A 16077-nucleotide genomic window follows, 5' to 3' on the forward strand; every position below is an offset into this window, starting at 1 on the left:
TTTGTTTGCAGGTATCGTTTCTTGTCGTTGTATTGGGAAGGAAGGCTGCATAAAAAGTCAGACAAGTACCATTGTCTCACCCAACACATGTCAGCAGAGATCTGAACTGAGTTCTTTCAGATAGGAAACACTGAGGGGTTGAGGAGGGGAAAAAGACTGTATCTGATACCGTACAGAGAAACAGGTTAACTTCTCATGAAGAACAATTTTGATCTCACTTTGATCTGCCGCAACCCATGCAGGTTGCTTGTAGCTGAAATGGAGTGAGCACAAATACAGGCAAAGCTCTGGGAGATGACATTTTTCAGTATCACACATATTGCCTGGATCATCTTCCAGAAGAACAGAAAAACAGCAAGGTTAGAATCCTGATATCTTGTCAACACTGACTCTCTTGACAATGTACTGGCTGCCAAAAGAAGTCTAGTTCATTGGAGCCTCTTAGTTCTTTTGAAAGTCCTCCTCTTCTCCCTATGCTCTGCTTCATTTTCCCCTTATTTCAGAGAGTTGTCCATGGTCTCTTTCAAGCAGGGGTCTTACTTTACAAAATCTTCAGAGAATCTGGGGTCACAGACTTTGTTGTCTCCTCTGCTGAAGTAACTGCATTGGTGAGAGGCTGTGAAACTCTTTGGTCTGACTCATTGTCGCAGTGGTCATCTGGCTGCTTAGTATCTGCGCTGCATCCTAAAGCCTGCAGGCTCCCGTGATATTTCATACTACAGAGAATTTGCACAAGAAAAGAGAAGAAATAGAGAAGCGCTGGATCAGAAAGCTTGCTTTTCAGAATAGTTCAGCATGTAGCACAGTGCACTTGATAGCCCTCTCTCTGTGACACACCAGCCCTCAAGAAAAACCAAACAGGCAGATTTTCATCAGTGAAAAGTCGACGTCTTTGGAAAGTTAGAAATGCCAAAATCCACGTGAATCTGATCAAACAACTAACTACATAGATGGCTTTCTTCTCTTAATTGTCAGGTTTTTAAAAGTGTTTTTTTTAGATTTTAAAGATCAGGTTTCTGTGTTACTTCCAGACCTCAATTCTGCAAAACATGTAAGTGCATTACAATTGAAGAAATGTTCTTCGCTAAACAGGGGTGGTTAGTAGCACCGCGGAGGTGGAGCTAAAATGTCGTTTAGACGAGTTTTGAATGGGCAACGTGCTCCCTACTTACTGGACGCGTGTGGAAAGCAGCAAATCAATCATATCACACTGTAGCATTTCTCAAGCCCCTGCTCCCTCTGCAGATCCCTCGCAGAGTTCAAGGACAAAACAGTTTTTTCAGAACACACCTTTCAGCTAAGGACACGCCTCTGCTGAACAGGCTCTTCTGGGCTGTGTCGACGCAAAAGCCATGCGAGGTTTTTCATGGCACTTTACACTTTACCCCTCTGCAATGCTGCAGCAACTGCAGAGGCTCTTGCTGCGAACTAGGCAGTGGCAGAGTGGGTGAGAGGACACCAACGCCCTGGGCAGCTCTGCCAGCTTAAGCTGACCATGAATCTTGCATGAGGCTGCACCTGGGAAGTGCCACTGCAGCACCTGTTGACACTACAGCTGGCTTAAAAGGAGCACAGGTTGTAAGAGCCCGCGGTGCCTGCGTGTGTGCCTGCGCTGAAGGATGTGTTCAGTCAGTGCAGAAGAACGTCCTATGACACAGCAGACCACTAGGTAGCCAAACTGTTGCTTTGACCCTTGCTTTTCACATATCCCTCCAATGACTCAAGGATGACTAATGGGGCTTTAGGAAGGTCTTCATGAGTGCTGATCTCTGTATTAAGGGAAGTTTTTTCAGCTGCAGCTACGGTTGTTTGATTGCCTTTATACCACTTCGGCCTTCTAGGTCAAGGGAGGATGGACACAGTGGAGTTTAAGTTTCAACAATATCTGTAGCCCACAACGCTGCAATTCAGGAACGCAGTTCCCACAGGCCTGTGTGAAACACTTACCATATCATCATAATCCCTCTCTGGAAATCGAGTTTTATTTGTAGAACTCGTCTCATAGGGGTTGTTTGGCTGATATCCTGGATTCAGATGGCCAGAAGTGGTCTGGACTCTGGGGAACATCATGGTCTTTCTATCATCAGAGGTATTCGGGCTGGAATATCCTGACTTTATCAGTCTCTTCTTCTCTGGATCTTGTTTGTATTTGGCTCTTCAGAGGAAATGAAAGAACAAAGGAGGTTTTAAAAGTTTTACTTATTGAGTAAGTCTGACTTACTGAGTTGTCCGCTCCCAACTTATTTTGAATGCTCAGTCCTGTTCTGAAACATGTAACAGATTTTTCTAGCATATGTACTGCAAAACCCTTGTTATCAATGATAGAGTAGAAAGTTTGGCATCTCATCATAATGGGGCTAAGCTTCTAGGAGAGACAGAGGGGGACTTTGGCCTCTTTCAACTAGTTCCTGGAGTGAAGGAGTTATCTTCACCGCCACTAGCTCTAACTGACTATTCAGAGGATGAGATGAGGGATTCATTAGGCTCAGTTAAGAAAAGTTGCCCTTGTGCCTGCAGCCAAAGCTGGATGCTCAAATGATGCATTTGAATTGTCTGTGATCACAAGTCCATACATCACACACACAGTTGGCACCAGCTTGTGCACCTGCCGACAAGCTATGTCTGCTATAGGTGGTCTTGTAGGCATCTCTACCTGGGCAGCGCTGAGAGCAAAGGCAGATGAGCTGCTTCAGTGCTTCTGTATTTATTATGTGGAGAGAAGTGAGGAGGTGCAACTGCAACTGGAAATTTGCCAGTAACCAGGAACAGCAAGCTTTAAAGAGGTGCTTGGCTGGAAATGACGCCCGTATTGAGCTGAAAGGGGCATGCCAGGCCTTGAGCTGAAGTGTTAGCAGTGGAAGCTGCAGAGAGTCTGAATTTGGGCCACGTAGTCTTCTGATATCAGCGTCTTTCTTCAGTCTCATCCAGATGCCATATCAGTACTGGCTAGGGTAGGATTAGTATTAATGGGTTGTGTATTTTGAAAAACTTGACTGAAGCTTTCATGGTCAGATTCATAGCAAGAGAATAAATACTTCTGGGGAGAGTACACAGGCAAAACCAAATTCTAATGACTACATAACTTAAATGAACTTGGCATGCAACCACATTTGCAGCCCTGCCTCTCCCTAAATTTCTGCTTAGTTCTCTAGGAACATGCAGCAATGCAGCTTCTATTAAATTGTCAGAAATACTCTTACCTTACTGACACAACAGAGAGTGCTACCACTAAACCCAGGATAATCACTCCAAGCACTGTACCCACTATTATAAGGATGAGTTCACTATCTGTAAAAAAAAACAACAAACAAGAAACAGCAATTGAAAACTCATGGTAAACATTGAAAACCAAGTCCTATCTCTTGAAAAAAAGAAAAAAAGGAAGACAGAAAGAAAGACAGAAAGAAGGAAGGAAGGAAGGAGGAAAGGAAGGAGGAAAGGAAGGAGGAAAGGAAGGAGGAAAGGAAGGAGGAAAGGAAGGAGGAAAGGAAGGAAGGAGGAAAGAAAGACAGAAAGACGGAAGGAAGGAAGGAAGGAAGGAAGGAAGGAAGGAAGGAAGGAAGGAAGGAAGGAAGGAAGGAAGGAAGGAAGGAGGAAAGGAAGGAGGAAAGGAAGGAGGAAAGGAAGGAGGAAAGGAAGGAGGAAAGGAAGGAGGAAAGGAAGGAAGGAAGAAAGGAAGGAAGGAAGGAAGAAAGGAAGGAAGGAAGAAAGGAAGGAAGGAAGAAAGGAAGGAAGGAAGGAGGAAAGGAAGGAAGGAAAGCAAGACAGATATTGTTCATTCCAGCCTTCTGGTGCTCTCAGTACAACTGTCTGTGGACACAGAAAGATGTAAACAAAGGAACTGATCTGCATTAAAGATTGTCTCTTCTGGATGGCTATTTTGATCCCATCTCAGGTTCCTAATCCCATGCACTTGATGTCTTCAGCTATAGTTGTTCCAGTATAGCTAAGGGACAAGACAAACTGGGAGGGCATAGGGGTTGCTTAAATTAGCATTGATGTTAAAATATGTAGCTAGGTGTCAGATAGGCTCTTCCCATGCCCTAGGCACATAAGACACACTGATTTGAGATGTCTATTATGTGGCAGTATGAACACTGCATAAATACTCCATATCTGAATGAATGTTTGTCAAGGAAAATTAATTTTCACTGATCTTGCTGCAGAACCAGCATGACTAAAGGAAGAAGTCATGGATTCTGCATATCTTTCTTCAACTGTGAATGTAATTGCTGCTAAAATCTAGTCTTAGCTCTGTGTAGCCATGGTAAGGAAAAAAAAAAAAAAAGAATTGTGCCCTGCAGGGCGTAATTTGAAGATAAGGATGTGACAAGTAAGACAGTCTCTTGAGCTATCCAACCTTACGAGTGGTACCTACTTGAAGATCCCACTCTGGATTTATGAGTTTGCCATTTAATACACTGAGCACCTGTACTGGAGATAGATACACAACATGAAACCACCAACTGTGCCGTTACCAGCAGAACAATCCAGCACATTTAATCATAGCAGCATACATCAAAACAACAGAGAAAATGATTTCTCAAAAGAACATTGTATCAAACACATGTGTGAAGTAATCTTGGTTATTGCTCAGCAAACTTTTTACATCAGTACTCACCAAGTGCCATATGGAGAAGATGAGGCTATTCATGGAGTTTACTATTAGCAGGTCCCAAATTCGTGTTTAAATTCACAATGTGTTGATTTTGTGTTGATTTAGCGTTTTCATTTGCTTTACGAAGAAAGCCTTAAAATTCCCAAAACTTTCTCTTGAAAAATATATTCCATGTAACAAAAAATAACCTTCCTGCCAAACATTTACACCTGGTAAGATTCACTGTGCTGCACTACAATGGCCATTAGCCAGTCTCCAAAACTTTTAGGCAAAACCAGAAGAAAACCCTTGAAGATCTCATAGCTGCAGACACACGTAAGTCAAACGTACAAATTTAAGAATGCAGGAGTGTGAGATTCCAAAGGGCCACATGAGGATATACCTTTTCCTCAAATAAAGCCAAAGGAGTTGTGAGAAGTGAAGAACCACAACTGCTTGGTTTTCAACCTGCCTCTGACTGTATTAGATGTTCTGAGTTTAGGCACATGTGAACACTAGAAGGCATGAAGAATGTTCTCTCCTAATCTATATAATGGTGGAAACTGGAGAAGGTGTAGCAAACAGCTGCAAAACCGACTCAGAAAAGGGAAAAAGCTTTGGAAGGCCAGTCTGGTTAGCTTGTCCAGATGATCACAACTATGCGATAACACAGTTGGGGCCATTGCCTCTTCACCAGTATAGAATACTAAATACTATGCAGTGCTTGCTTGCAAGGTAAACCACAAACAGGAATGGTTGGGTATTAAAGCAGAAACGTTTCAAATGAGAGGAATCCACTGACATTTGAATAGCGGGAGTGATTAATTATAGGAAAAACTAATCTGTTAGTGGTGCTGAATTCAGCATTGCATGTCTTTAGATGAGGACTAAATGCTTTTCTGTCAACTAACTTGTATTTGACTAAAACCTACTGGGCTTAATGTAGACGTCATTAAAGGAAATGCTACTGTCTGTCTGAATATGAGATTAAAGAAGGATTTTTCCTTCCAGGCAACAGTGGAATTTTTTCTAACATTTTCCTGCTATCAATACAGGATGGTGGCACCTCTAAAGGCTACTACTTGTTATTTTTGTTATCTCAGCCAGATTAAACATTACTAGGTATTTTTCCATGCGGTAATTAAAAATCAGAAATTCTTGTACTTACTGTTCGTGCAGTTTTCTCCAGAGTAGCCCACTGCACAGCTACATGGGAGAAAAAAAGGGAAAGAAAGAAAAGAAAGATAAGCAGATGATCACAAAACAATAGTATATTTCTACCTTTTGTCAGCAATTTCTCTGCAAGGTGCATTCATTACATGTTTCCTCTTTATGCTGTCTCTATATTGAATTGTTTAATTTCCTTGTTAGAGTAAAACAATCTGATGTTTTCAGAATGATTGGTGAGCTGGGCACGCAAAGTTTCAGGCTCTCAGCCTGAAACATGTTAAAAGGGCCTGATTTCTCCAAAGAACTAAGCCCTACACCTGAGTGACTTGCAATTCTACCCATTCAAAAACCTCAACATAAGGTCTGTAAGGACTGGCAGCTCTTTATCTTCCTCTCATGCTAGTTTCTTATATTTAAAATATATTGACTTTACAGTTAGAAGTGTTCAGTGTGTGGCAGCAATAACTACAAAAAGAGCTGAATTGATGGATATGAAGAGTAAAGTCCCTCCGCTTATCCACGGGAGCAGAGCACAACCAGTGACCTACTCAGCTTCACCAGCAACCACCACTGCTCTGTTCTGATCCTGAACTGACAGAAATATCCGCAGAGGGAAACCCAAGGCAAAATAACATAGGTCTGAAAGTTATCGGGAAACAGAGTCCCCACTGATACCAGCGGAAATTTTCCAGGGATTTGAGGCAAGTCTTGCTCTAATGCCTGTTGCTTACTAAATGCTTCAGCATATCTGTCCCCATGCCTCAATAACTCTGAAGGAATAGTTTATGTGGGCAACCCACAAAATAAGCGTGAAGTAGTTTATCCTCTTCACTGACTCACAGATGACCTTGGATCTCCTTGACTTTCCTCTGAGGTATTGTGACTGCACACCAACAGCTAACGACAAGCAGTTAAAAGGCTGTAATTTGTGACACTAAGGGAATTTATCCACCTGCTAGCCACCTTAGGCACCTCTTTGATTCACACAGCTGCAGCCTGTTCTAGATTGAGGGTGACCTTGTGCTAGATGTTCTTCTCGCCGGTCTCTGCCTAGAACACAGGAACACAAGAAAAAGCTGAGTACTCACGATACACATTTTCCATTCTTCTTTTCAAAGTCAGGCATGCATTTGCAGTTTGGAACCCCGTCTTCTATTGCACAGTACTCTCCGTTTGCTGCAGAACAGTCTTTACTGCAATCTGTATTTTCAGAGGGAAAAAATACAGAGTAAATTGAAGATAGCCTTAAAAAAATCAACATTGGAGAAACCCCCCCCCCCCCCCCTTTTTTTCATTTATTGCACTGTAAACATACACAATTTTGTTGTGCTTCAGAGCACCAGAATGGCTTTTTTAGGGCTATACTTAAGTAGAACAGAAACTGAAACACAAAAGCAAAAAATTAGAAGTAAACAGTCTTTGTTTAAACCATCCACCTTCATCAGAATGGAAATCTGGCTAGGCTGCATCTTACACAGGCAAGCAAAGACATGCAGTTTGATCTCACAGCAGACGATTTTTATTACCACTGATCTAAAACTGGATCAATTTTAGATGGGTTAGGGGCTACACTGGATCACGTCTCACTGGCTTTCACGATTCTATTAAGAGTGTTTGCAATATTTTTTTTTTTTTTAATCTCATATCTTAGTCTTTTATCCTGTAGTGTGAAAATTTTAGTTTTCATAAGAAGAAAATAAAGTACACCTCAGGGCTGTGAAGGATGGCTAAAATATATAAACAAAGTACTCATTAAAAGATTCAAAACCAACAAGCAAATAAAACCCCAACAAAGAACAGTTACTAAAAAGTGCATAAATCATTCTTCCCACAAAAATCCTGTATAAACACAGGTAATGCAATCCTAGAACTACCAACAAGGGGCAGAGCTCTAACAGACCATTGTAGCACATCATGAGGCTTCCAGTTCTGTCAGTGTCCCCATAGCTGCCACCAAGTAGCACATCAAATTTATTCCCAAAATATATCCTAGCAGAGAGGGCTGTGAATATAGGATTCAATTTGTTCCATCCTTTACCTATTTAGGTTTCAATTCTTACCAAGAGTTTAACAATGCATTTAAAGAGTTGCCCACTCGTTGCTTTCAGTGATAATTTTCTCAGGCTTAAGTAGTTTATCCTACTGGAATAGAATTATGGATGTGTTTAAAGTGAAATATGAGAATGTGTTTCTATGGCATTCTTGATAAGATACATGTTCCCTGATTTTTAGAGGTCAGTACATTTGCTGAGCACCATTTTCAAAAAGGGATTGAGTCAGGGAATAACCAGGTCAGCCTTTCAGGGACAGATAACATAGCAAGGTTGTTACCCGAACAAGAACGATCATCCCATTCTGTCTTTGAGAAATTACTTAGGCATTCGCATGTTGGAAACTCTTTTTCTTCGCAGACTGTGGTTTGAGTGTCACAATTAAAAGCAGCACAATAAGTTGTCCCTTTAAAAGATAAACAGGAAGCAAACCTGAGTACTAACAGTATAATTTCAGAGAAAGCAGTACACTTGCTCAGTAAATCAGAAAACAATTATTTAGCCATTCTGAAAAAAAAAACAGCTTCTAAGTCCTTTTTTTGGGACACCAGTATTGCAGGTATTTGGACCAGCACTTTCTTTTCCCTTGCTCTTTACCAGTTAAGGTGCTGTTTCTTTCACATCTTCTGACCTTCTGTTTTTCAGCCTCCTACAACTGCCTCCAAATCTTCCTGGCCCCCTAGTCCACAAAGGGGGAAATTCTGCCCATAAATTCATATTCTGAACACTGACTTTCTGACTCACCTTAAAAAAAACTTATAGAAAAATCCCAGTACTATTCCTTTATTTTTTTCTACAACTGTGAGGCCCAGATCTCATGCAGTTCTACGTAGATATAAACGTTTATGGGCATGCAGCTCATTTCAAAAGCAATATTAGTATGCTGTTTGCCCAGTGTGTTGGTCTTTAGATCCAAGTCCCAGTGGTAGCAATGGTTTACAAAGCTCAGAGGGTGGCATGCAGTGGAGGTGTGTGATTGCACTGGTACTTTGTGAGCTCTATGTTTTTTCTGTTTTTCCCTCACGTTTAGGACTAGCACAGAGGAAATGTCATGGTTGAGGAGGATACAGTCACTTTTAGAGACCAAACTCAGCCTATAAGCCATGAAATGAACTCCTATAATTTTTAGCTCTGCCGTTTTTTCAAAGTTGATTTTAAAATTGGAGTATATTTAAAAAAAAAAAAAGAAAAAAATATTTTATTTACAAAATCATTCTCCAAGTATTACACTTCTAGTAATGCGAGACTTCACTGGTTTAGACCAATGAATCACTTAGCTCAGTAGCTAATCAGTGAGGCCTCATTTCAGTTACCATGGTTAATTATGGAAGAAGTTTAAAGACAGTTTTAAAGAGAGTTTCAATCTATTTTACCAGTAAAATACTGGCTTATTCTCAGAAACACATTATATGTCTGTATGTATTTTGTCCTGATTTTTCCAGCCACTTAACACTCAGCAGGCTAAAATCAACATGTCCTTGCTTACTTGGGAATAAGTATTTTCCTTCCCTCCTTTACACAACAAGTAGAAAGCCTTAATAAGACAAAAAAGCCCAGCACTGAATGGTTCAGTCTTCAAAACTACCTAAGATTGAACATTCAGCTACTTAAAATCAACAAGGCTTATGCTCTGATGAGCTTAGCTACCACAGAAATGCTCTAACCAGCTTTGAAGATAAGAACCACTGTTTCTACTGATTATTTACTTCCACAGTAAGGAATTACATACCTGTGTAGCCAATGACATAGGTTGAATTGTTTATTGCGTTATTTATCATTGAAGCAACCGTATCATTGGTCACAGATGAGTTCTGCACAAACAAGTTTATCACTGTTACCCTCATTTGAAGAGAAGATCTGGCTTCATTTACAGATCTGAAAAGTACAGATAGCATCATTTTAAAGTCTCATATAATCCTATGGATAGCAAGCTAGATGCAAAGACAAGAGAAGATTTCTGCCAAACCTTCCTCTCTCCCCTAGCTTCTTTCATCCCACAATGTGGATAGTTCATAGAATGGTTCAGGTTGGAAGGGACCTCAAAGATCATCTAGTTCCAGCCACTCCTGCCATAGGCAGGGACACCTTCCACTAGACCAGGTTGCTCAAAGCCTCATCCAACCTGGCCTTGAACACCTCCAGGGATGAGGCATCCACGACTTCTCTGGGCAACCTGTTCCAGTGCCTCACCACCCTCAATGTAAAAAATTTCTTCCTTATATCTAATCAAAACCTACCCTCCATGGGAAACAGATTAAAATGGGCTGTGTTGGAACTACGTACTGTGCAAACAAACTGGCACACTTACTCGATTTTCACGATGACAGTCTGTTTAAATTCTGTCTCTACATCCTGGAAGGCATCCTTAAACTATAAAAGATAAATGAATTGGAGTTAAAGGCAAGCAAAAACATAGACCAAAATCACATGAACCACTGAGGCTTCAGCTTTAAATTTTAATCCAGGCCATGCTACTACAGGCACAAATAAAGCAAGATGATCTGTCACGTCCTCCGTGCAAGGTATTGCAGAAGAGGAGTGGTGGGGCGGTGCTGCAGAAAAGGAACAGGGAATATGGGGGAGCAGTGGAGTGATGGAGAGACACGAGTTGAATGAATGGCAGGCAGTGCATTAGGGCTGACTGGCTAGCTACAGATATTCTCTTGCAGACCCATCACTTAGAAGGGCATCTCTGCAGTACTAACCTACAGACAAACAGAGGGAAGAGGGAGAAGTAGACATTCTTACAGATGTCACGTGTCCCTAAGACGCAGTGAAGTGGGATTGTCAGGGGTTGATCTTGTCGGAAAAAGCACAGCACTGATGAAAGCACTGGGGGTTGTATGGGGTCAGTAGAAAAGTCACTGCTCTCCCTAATCCTGTGTGAAGCAGGGAACAACTGGTAGAGGCAGCAGCCTCCGACTGCCACACAAGCAGGAGGCACTGTGAGAAAAGGGTAAGATGTCTAAGTCCACTGAAATGAAACATAAACTATCCTTCTTTGTAATAAAATAAAAATTGTTTTCTATGCTATTTTCACTTTTGCATACTATTACCTATCTACTCTAGTGCTGCATATCATGCACTTCTGCAGCCACGTCATGAAGAAATGTTGGTCAAAAAAACGAGGAAAATATTTTTTAACATTTTGGAGAGACAATTTTGGGTTGCTTTCGGATAAAACATTCATAGGGAGCAATATAATAACATGAAGAATTTGATAAACATTTTTGATGAATTCTGATTAATAATTGGTGAATATTTTTAGATTATCTGTCTGGTAGAGTTGCATACCTTCTTCCTTACTTCCAGAAAGTGACATAAGCAAATCCACTTGCTTATGTCACTTTCTTAAAATCCATAGCTTTCTTTAAAAAAAAAAAAAAAAAAAAAAAGAAAATGGTTCATTTTAACTCATACCACTGAGAATTACTGAGCCCTCAGCAAGCAGTGGAGATCAGAGACTAAATGGCTTGGAAAACTTCACTCAGGCCCATGGTTTTTGGAGAGGGAATGGGGAAAGATACAGAGCAATTTCCATGAGAACTTCCTAGAACAGAAGCAGCACCAAAACTGCAGATATTACTTATTTCAGGTACATTCCTTCACTTCAGCAAGAGCCATGCATGTACTCATCTGAGGGCAAAATTCAAGTCTTTTATGAACAGACCTAAACTAGTGTGAAGCATTCTTTGACAGAAGTAGATTTCTCAAGTGAAACTGTCCTAGGCTCCACGTTAAAAGCAGCGTGTTTTCCCTCTGTCTGCATGACATTAAGGATAGCATTTAAATATATATAAACAAAAAAAATCATCACTTACAAATGCTGTTATATTTTGGAACAGCACTTCGTACTGCACGGAAGATACAATTTGAAAACTATCGCTGTATGTTTCATTCAGTGTAATGACCCCTGGGAATATTTCCCCTGGAATAAGAACAGAGAATATTAATTAATTAGAAAGCATTCAAATAAGCTGGGTTTCACCTTAGAGTTCTCCAGCCTTCAGAGATGGGGAAATACAATGCAGAAATCAATCAGTGCTATTTTTTCAAATGCTGGAGGAATCAGTAGGGGACAAATCAATTCAGCGAAAAGGGAGGATGTACTCTGGCTACCTGGGAAGCAGGCAGGATCCTGGGCTCAAGCAAACTGGCCGGACTATGAAACTGAACAACATTGGATGGTAAGCATGGCCTGAAGCTAACAAAAGACTCCATCTGAAGTGTTACAGCATTTAGTAAGAAAATACCTCTATTAAGGACTCCAAATTTGCAGCCCTAAGTAGCTAACGTGGTTCACCATATCATAGAATCATAGAATCATAGAATCATGGAATGGCATAGGCTGGAAGGGACCTTAGAGATCATCTAATCCAACCTCCCTGTCATGGGCAGGGACGCCTGTCAACTAGACCAGGCTACTCAAGGCTCTGTCCAACCTGGCCTTGAACACCTCCAGGGAGGGAGCATCCGCAACTTCTCTGGGCAATTTATTCCAAAGTCTTACACCCTCATACTGAAGAATTTCTTCCTAAGATCTAATCTAAATCTGTTCTTCTTCTGAGAAAGTGATTCAGTGTCTACTTGCTTTTTAGGCTCACAAGTAACTTAAATAAGAAGCCTCATTTGCTCACACACTTGGCCTTCAGCAGCATCTCAGAGATGCATTTTGACAGAACTGTGATGAGTGTTTAGCAATAGGGAAAATAAAGTCAATTATTCAGAGGTCTTCATGGGTTTAGGCCTTTTTAAATCCTGGCCATTAATAATAATGTCAGGTTTACATTTGCATTTTCCCTGCTTTTCAGTCATTTTAATCTCCAGCACCCTTGACAGAGAACTCACCTTCTTTTCCTAGCACATTAACCTCTTTGGCTGCTACTGTTTTACGAGATAACGATCTAGGTCATTGCAGCAGTGGCTGTCTGCAAAGCAAGGCATTATTCAGCAGTCACTTTCCCAAACTGATTGTTTTCAGTTACAACATGAGAACAAGGGACAGGAGTAGAAAAATTCACTGGAGCCGTTATCTGTGAAGTAACTAAAAATATAGGTTGTCTTTCTGCAACTCACCTCTGTGACAATCCTCATTGCTATAGTAGAGTCCATACTGGCACTGGCAGGTAAAAGTGCTATTTAAAGAAACACATTTAGCCATTTTTTTTCCACAAGGGTCTGAGTCACACCAGTCCTCTGATACAAAAATGAAAGATATTGACATCAGGATTTCTATGAAATTGCAATAGCCAGTTCATATATAAGTAGATCATATATTAAATAGTTCATATATACTTCTACTAAAGGAATCTATTAGGTACGTTTTATAGAGTATAGATGCAATTAAAGAGCACATAACTATGTCTTGCTTGATTAATGCCTGTATAGTAACTGTTTTCCCTACACAATCCACCAGGGTATCACAGTGAGGACAGAGTAAGGCTGAAATTCATTATCTGTCATACTGAGCACTCACAATCGAACACTATTTGATACAAATAAAATCAAAACAAAGAAGCATATCGAGGGTTGCCAAAATCAGTGACTAAGTTAGAAAAAGGCAGACTACAATGGCTTGTGCATCTTTAATACTGCACTGGCCTTACTGTAATACAGTGTCATGGTAGGGTCCTTTACTGCAGACACACTGGTAAAATGAATGCTCCCAAGTTAGTCATCGTACTATACATACCTGACTAGATATCAGAGTATGCTGCTAAGGAACTTGTTGCAGGGCTTACAGCTGTCACTGTAATATAACTAACTATATTAACTGGCCACTACACCATACTTCTACAGCAGTAAAACATCACGGATTTGTGCCAATTGCTGCCTTCTACTTACTTGCTGGAGTTGTTGCTGAAGAAGCTGTTGCGTTCATTCTTGGAAAAGGGAAAATAATTTCATATGTCAGCCCTGTTAGTGCCTTGGTTACACTGAGGCCATCAAGGGCAGCATGGTATGATGCTTCAAAACCTTTCTCAAATCTTCCTGTCCCTTGCCTTGTACTCTAGCCAGTGCTTTGTCCCTGTTTCCTGCAACCTGTTGCTCAATGAGACTTACCCTACATGCCTGCCAGTAGTATCTCTTCTCTGGCGACCTCTCTTTCCACAATTTGCCCTCTCCCTGCAAATTTTCTCTGTCTGAAAGCTCTTCAGAGTCTGCAGATCTCTCCCTCTCCCGCAATGCCGAGCTTGTCACTGCCACCCCAAGGCCACGGTAAGTTTCTTGGTTTTGCCCTCACAGCATCTTCAGTGTGTCCACAGCATCCTGTGGCTTATGCCTCTGCCCTGAGCCAATCCAGGTCTTCTTCCACTCCACCATGTTTAAACACTTGGAATAAACACTTGGAAGACTAGTAGCACTACAGGAAAACTTACAGCTAATCCTTCCTTTAAAACCATCCCGTGACAGGCTAGCCTGGAAACATGCACAGCAATAAGAAGGAGAAAAATCTTGGGAAGATATGATAGCAAATCCACCAGAAGAAAGAAATTTAGGGAGCAGTAGGACATCAGAATAGTCTCAAATATATTTTAAATTCAATTTTTTATAGGGTATGTGTTTGATTAAAATGGTCACAGTTATACTTCCTCTAAGTAATTATATATTCTATAAGGATTTCAAAGTATGTATTTCAAATCTACACATAATTTATTTTTATACAAGAAATTTAGAGTTTTATTTGTTGTAAGTTAGATATAGGATGACTAGTCAAAGTCACCAAATTCGGCTTTTCACCCTGCCCGGTTTCTTTCACTTAAATCCATAGGTACATTCTCATAGAAAAGGTCAAGATTATGTGTGCAATGTAGAAAAATACAGTAACTCTCTTTCATGTACAAAAAAATGGAAAGGAAAAAACTTGATTTTCGTTTACTAGTGGGCTAATCTCCTACTGTGTTTCCAGGGCTCATACAGAGGTCAAATTCTTTTCCAGAAGGCAGAGAACTCAAGCAGAAAGCAACACTTGTGAAATCATCTCTAACACTTTCCCCTTGAAGCAAAGGCCATCAGGAAAAGAGGAAAGAGTGAATAGGGTTCAGAGTCTTGGTCTGGGCACCTTTATCTCCCCGGGGAGAGAAACTCAGAGGAAAAAAACGGACAGGGGAACACGTCCCTGTCTGTGGAGACAAGAGGTCTCCCTGAGACACAAGTACTCCAACCTGTTGTTTTAAGGGGCCACCTGAGGGCTTTTTGCTCCTTACCTGAACTTGTTGTGGTTGTGGTCGCACTTGAGGCAGGACTTGTTTCAGTGCTGTCGCCTGATGAAGCGAAAAGAAAAGAAATGGTAGCAGTGCTTAGTGTTGTGTGTGGGAAAGTCTTGGGGAACTCTGTGTGTGCAGGACTAGCTCTGAGACGGTAAGTCAGGAACCTGTGTTGGGCTGAGCAGCCACAGCCCTGGGCAACCTTGCCCTGCCTTTGGGCTCTCTGTGGCCGTGATGCCTGTATAGTCTGACATGTCCAAGACTCTTTCTCTACCATGTCCCAGGGCATGACCACGTGCCCCACGGGCCATATATTGCCCACAGCTCAGCTGCACTTGTTGGCTACAGCCAGTGCAACCACCAGCACACACATGTCTCCCTGCAGGAAAGCTCCCTACGCCTGCTCAAGGCAGCACCACATGACCGAGACTGGTGCTCAGAGCAGGCTGACAGCACCCATCACCCCGTGAACGTGCTACCCATGATCGCCTGCTTGGCAACACTGTTTTGGGGAAACTGTGAAACACCGGCAGTTCCTGCATGCAAGGACGTGTGATACTTATGTGGGTCTTGGGGTCAGTTCAAGGAGGCAAAGGGACAAAGCAAGAGAGGACAGAGTTGCCAAAATCATTGCCAAGCCTCTGCCCTTGCAGCAAAGACCAGGGAGGTCAGAGAAGCAAGGCAGGAGAGGAGATGCAAGCTTGATCTGGGCTTAGTGACTCCATCAGGAAAGAAACTTGGGGAAAGCTGGACGGGGGAACACATCCCTGCCTGTGGAGCCTGCAGAGTTCTCTGAAACCGAGTTACTCCGACCTGTTGTTTTAAGGGGCCACCTGAGGGCTTTCTGCTCCTTACCTGGACTTGTTGTGGTTGAGGTCGTGGTCGCACTTGTGGTAAGAGTTGTTTCAGTGCTGTCTCCTGATGAAGGGAAAAGAAGAGAAATGGTAGCAGTGCTTAGTGTTGTGTGTGGGAAAGTCTTGGGGAACTCTGTGTGTGCAGGACAAGCTCTGAGACGGTAAGTGGGGGACCTGTGTTGGGCTGAGCAGCCACA

The 16077-nt window shown here is 41.7% G+C and overlaps 1 protein-coding gene across 1 annotated transcript; it reads right to left on the minus strand.

The window, feature by feature from the left end:
- Positions 1-665: 665 nt before the first annotated feature.
- On the minus strand, positions 666-15509 carry MUC13 (mucin 13, cell surface associated). The gene is made up of 12 exons (XM_086616165.1): positions 15506-15509; positions 15027-15083; positions 12895-13050; positions 11640-11746; positions 10127-10188; positions 9548-9693; positions 8099-8224; positions 6856-6967; positions 5766-5803; positions 3201-3288; positions 1948-2155; positions 666-716 (listed from the first exon to the last, which is right to left on the minus strand). The coding sequence occupies exons 1-12, from the start codon at positions 15507-15509 to the stop codon at positions 666-668; spliced, it is 1155 nt and encodes a 384-aa protein (XP_086472291.1).
- Positions 15510-16077: the final 568 nt, after the last annotated feature.

This window comes from Tauraco erythrolophus, chromosome 8 (assembly GCF_009769465.1).
Source record: "Tauraco erythrolophus isolate bTauEry1 chromosome 8, bTauEry1.pri, whole genome shotgun sequence".
Taxonomy (NCBI): Eukaryota; Metazoa; Chordata; class Aves; order Musophagiformes; family Musophagidae; genus Tauraco; species Tauraco erythrolophus.

Bases quoted from the DNA above. Each gene is read 5' to 3' on its own strand.
- MUC13 (XM_086616165.1), bottom strand. The intron at 11,747-12,894 runs GTGAGTTGCAGA...TTCTTATTCCAG, and splicing joins CAATGAGGATTGTCACAGAG to GGGAAATATTCCCAGGGGTC. The intron at 3,289-5,765 runs GTAAGTACAAGA...TTTTTTTTACAG, and splicing joins TGGAGAAAACTGCACGAACA to ATAGTGAACTCATCCTTATA.